The following is a 4,319-nucleotide window of genomic DNA, read 5'->3' as shown; positions in this document are numbered from 1 at the left end:
AGGGTGGGCTGCTATTATGCACAGCCCCCTTCTCCTTGGGGTCCTGCTTCCTTGCGGCCCCACCCCAGCAGGGTCAGTACTGCAAGCCCACCCCCTTCACACCGCTGCCAAGTCTCTCTGAACCCAGCTGAGATACTTCCCCCTCCAGGCAGCCTTCCCAGACTGTTAGCCTTAGAGAGCTGCCTTCCCACCTCTCTAATTCCTCCTTGCCCCTGCCTCCAGGCTCCCGGAAGGGTGAGGATGAGCCTGTCCCCTGCCCCAGAGCTCCTGGGGGCAGCAGACTTTGTCCTGTCGTGTGTGTGTGTGTGTGTGTGTGTGTGTGTGTGTGACAGTTTTGGGTGTCAGAGTCTCTTGCATTCAAGCCCAGCTCGGCCATTTAGTTGCTGGACAGCTGGACTTTGACTTAACCCTCCCCAAGTCTGTTTTTCCCTCTGCAAATCCAACCCGTCCCCCAGGCAGTTGTGCAAAGCAATGAGCGTGGCCCACGCCGAGGCCAGCAGCAGCTGCTCCCACTCTCAGCCTGCGGGCCCTCCTGGGGTTGGGGCTGGCGATGGAGGCCAGCGCCTCACTCTGATCACCTGACCAGGCTCTACTGAGCACTGAGGACCCAGGTGGCCCCAGACCACCTTGGAGAGCTGTGCCCATTACCTACCCTCCTGGGAGTCCAGCACCTGAGGCCTTTCCTCGGAGGCTCATCTGATACAGCTGAGCCATCTCCCTCAGCGTCTCCGCCGAGTACAGGCCAATGGGGTTGTTATACTGCCTGGGCTGGCTCGAGCCCTGGGGCACTTTCGGGCTGAGCGAGTGCAGGGCTCCCTCCGAGCTGGTCTTGGCCCCCGGGCTGCCCTGAGGAGGACCAGGGTCAGAGGCCTCCAAGTGGGAGGAGAAGGCGGAGGTCTGGGAGAAGGAGGCGCTAAAGGTCTGCCTGACCTCCGTGCCCGGGCCGGCCCGCACCTCGGGGTTGGTGTCCAGAGCAGGGTCCTGGCACAGGGTAGCCGCCATGCAGGGGAGAGAGAAGAGAGCAGTGAGAGGCCACACGCATCCAGTGCTTCTGTGTGGACCTGAAACAGAGGGTTAGTGCCGGGCCGCGGCGCAGCTGCTGCTCTGGGCTCAGGGGGCCGGACAGCGCACCTGGAAGGGGGCGTTTGTCAGGAAGAGCAGGGGGCACGAAGCTCCTGGCCCAGGGCTGGCACCCCCTGGACAGAAAGCCAAGCCAAGCCCAGCCCAGCTGCCTGCGGGGCTAGAGGAGGCTGGAGCAAGGGACTGTGGGTGGGTGGGGGGCACCCACCTCCACTCCATGTCTGTTTCTCCTTCTCCTGAGTAAGGGCCCCTGGTGGGCACAGCCCGGCCTCCTGTTCTTCTGACCCCACACTGTGATGCCCCCACATGGCCAGTGAGGGGCCCCAGCTGGCAGTGGGCAGGCAGAGTGGAGGTGCAGGAGGGGAAACCGAGGAAGTAGGGGCTGACATATGGCCCCTTGGGCTCACCTCTGCAACTTCCCCTAAGCAGCCGCTGCCTATTTCCCAATCTGCCACCCTCCAAGCCCGTCAGCCTCTTCCTCTCCCCTCATCCTGTCCCGGGCCCACTCCGCCTCACTGAAGAAACAGGGCTCAGCATAAGGTCACGCAGGGAGGGTGGTGGGGTGGACTCCCAGGCCTGGGGCCCACAGGCTGAGCCGCTTAGAGGAAGCTGGGGAGGAGCCTGGGGCACAGGGCGAGGTCTGTGGCCAGGGCTCCACCCTCTCTCCTGCGTCCTGGTCACCACCAGCGTTTGGGGCTGGGCTCTATGGCTGTGCAGTTGGGAGGAGGAATGGAAATCGGAGGAAGAAAGCCTAGATCGGAGGAGAAAACCCGGGAGCCAGCAGGCCCCTCCCCACCCAGGGGCTCCTCCAGGATGCCCGCCCAAGCTGGGCCTCCAGCTCTCCTGCCACAGTCCCCTGTCCCCGGCCTCAGGAAGGGGAGGGTCAGAGCCCTGGACACTGTGCCCCCTGCTGTGAGGATGCGGCCTAAGCTGCTGGCATGTGGGCCTAGCCATGAGGCCCTGGCAGGTGGCACCCAGGCAGGCGCTCCCCTCCCCGGGCCGGCCCCCTTCCCAGGGTCAGCGACGGCGGGCAGTGGTGGGGCAGGACTGACCCCTTGCCATGGGACTGCACCCCAGGAGCCGTGTCTGGGAGTGGAGTCGGCCACCAAGTCAGCACCTACCTTCTGGTGGGGGATCACTGGCAGAGGAGACTGGATCAGGGGCGCTGCCGTGGAGATGGGAATGGGTCGCTTCGACCTGGAGAAACCAGAAATGAGGCCAGGTGAAGACAGTCATGCCTGGGCCGGGAGCTCCGCGGAGAGCCATGGAGGCCGGGCAGAGAGCCCGAGACCCGCTGCCCACCGTGCAGGCGGGTGGCTCCAGGAAATCGCTCATCTAACCAGGGTGGAAAAGCACGGCCTTGGGCACTGGGCAGCCACGGGCCTCTGCTGGGGCCTTGGGGGGCTGCCTGGAGGAGAGAAAGCAGGGGAGGCCTGGCTTCCAGGCCTGATGGCCCACACCTGGCAGCACCAGACCCACCCTCCCAGCCTTGTCTGTCTAGTGAAGCACAGACGTGGAGGAGCTTGACGATGACTTGGGCCTGGTCCTCCTCTGGCCCAGCTGCCCTGCGAGGCCTTGGGCACAGGGCTGGGCCCACCCCCAGCCTCCCCGTCTGGAGGGCTCCACCTACTTCTGCAGGGTGAGGCTCAGGTTGTAGCTGGCGGACTTGATCTTGTTCTGGGCCTCCAGGTGGGTCATGGTGTCTGTGTTCACGCCGTCGATGGCTACCACGAGGTCCCCCTGGCTGAGCTGGGACTGTGCCGCCTTGCTGCCTGGTGTGATCTGGGAGGGCGCAGGTGGGGGATGAGCATCAGGAGGGTGGGCCTGAGGTTGGGTCAGGCTTTGGGGAAGCGTCACCTGGAGTCACGGGTAGAGGCCTGCCATTTTGTCTTACACTGTGGCTGGCACCGCGGATCCCCAGCCGGTCCCTCCTGCTGGCACACAGCCGCCGCGTCTCCTAGTGCCTGTGTCTGTGTGTGGCTGGTGGATGTGGGGGGAGGTGGTGCACGCCCCCCCAGCCTGTCCCCAGCAGTCGGTCTCGTACCCTGCACCCTGCACTCTCTCTTCTCGCCGGCTGACTGCATGCAGAGGACCCAGAGGACAGCTGCGCTACTAGCAGAAGAGACCTGAGCCCTGGGGCCGCACTTGGAGGAGAATGACCACAGCGCGCTGCACTGGATGCTGCATGAGTGAGAAATGAACTTTCCCTGTGCCGAGCCGCTGGGCTACACGGGCTCTTGCTACACCAGTTTGCTCACTGTACCACCTGCACCTGAGAACCCACGAAGTACCTCCCAGGCTCCCGAGGGAGGCGATAGGCAGGAGCGGAGGCTCAGCACCACCACAGAGATGCTGCCAGGTCACAGGTAGGATGAATGCCCCTCACAGAGCATCCTCGTGTGAGTGCCTAGAGCTGCCATGCAAGGGAGCCCAGCAGGCTGGGCGCTGTCAACCCTGCCGGGTGAGCAGGCTGGCACACGGGGCAGGGTTTGGTGCTCTGAGGCTGGCTTCATCCTGCCCGAAGGGGAGGTGTGCTTGTGGGGGCCAGTTCCCTAACCCTGCACCCTAATGACAACACAGAATGTTAGAGTCTGCCCCACCCCCACCCTCGCATCACAGAATGCCAGGCCTGCGCCACCTGGAGCACCCCACACAATGCCAGGAAGGCCACACCCAGGAACATTACGTGGGACTCTGGCTCCGACCCCACTGACATCATGGGCAGTGCCCCGCTCTACACACCTGGCTCCCGCCACAGCGCCTGGGGCTGTGGAGACCCCGCCAGCAGGGACATCACGGGAGACTCTGGAGGCCTCGTGACGTCACCTGAAATAGTTTGGTGGCCACTGCGGGGACATTCCGGGAATGTGATGAAGCCCCACCTCTAAAGACGCCTGATGACACGCCTGAGGCTGCCCCACCGGAGACACCAGGAGGCGCTGTGCGTCGCTGGAGTGACCGAGACGTGTGGAAGGCCAGGCAGGCCCCACCCCGAGTGGCGCTGGGAAGAGGAGCCTGGCTTTGCACCCCCAACTGCCCACCAGCCAGCCTTCCTGGTTCTCTGGGCACATGGCCCCACCGTCCTGGCTGGGCCCCAGGGACGAGGCCGGCTCCCGATGCTGGCCAAGGTCTCGGGACCATCTTAGAAGGAGCCAGAGAGGACCCGGGGACATTCGCCTGTCCTTGGGTGTCAAGCCTGACAGGGCTTTTGCCCCGGCAGGACTCTCCCCTAAGCCAGA

General features: G+C 64.5%; 1 protein-coding gene across 6 annotated transcripts in view; it reads right to left on the bottom strand.

Moving 5' to 3' along the window:
• The window catches only part of LDB3 (LIM domain binding 3), a 52,001-nt gene that overhangs the window by 40,506 nt on the left and 7,176 nt on the right, over positions 1 to 4,319 (bottom strand). For 3 of the 6 annotated variants that reach the window (XM_023763721.1, XM_023763724.1, XM_006100109.3), the window contains exons 3-5: positions 2,711 to 2,862; positions 2,202 to 2,277; positions 653 to 981 (exon numbers count right to left, since the gene is read on the bottom strand). In XM_023763721.1, coding sequence (XP_023619489.1) covers positions 653 to 981; positions 2,202 to 2,277; positions 2,711 to 2,862 — 557 coding nt within the window. The remainder of the gene's footprint in view (positions 1 to 652; positions 982 to 2,201; positions 2,278 to 2,710; positions 2,863 to 4,319) is intronic. The other 3 variants (XM_023763722.1, XM_023763723.1, XM_014465503.2) reach the window with 1 other exon arrangement.

Source organism: Myotis lucifugus, unplaced genomic scaffold (assembly GCF_000147115.1).
Source record: "Myotis lucifugus unplaced genomic scaffold, Myoluc2.0 scaffold_298, whole genome shotgun sequence".
In the NCBI taxonomy this organism is placed as follows: Eukaryota; Metazoa; Chordata; class Mammalia; order Chiroptera; family Vespertilionidae; genus Myotis; species Myotis lucifugus.
Note: the sequence above shows the minus strand (reverse complement) of the source record. Positions and strands in the feature narration are given on the sequence as shown.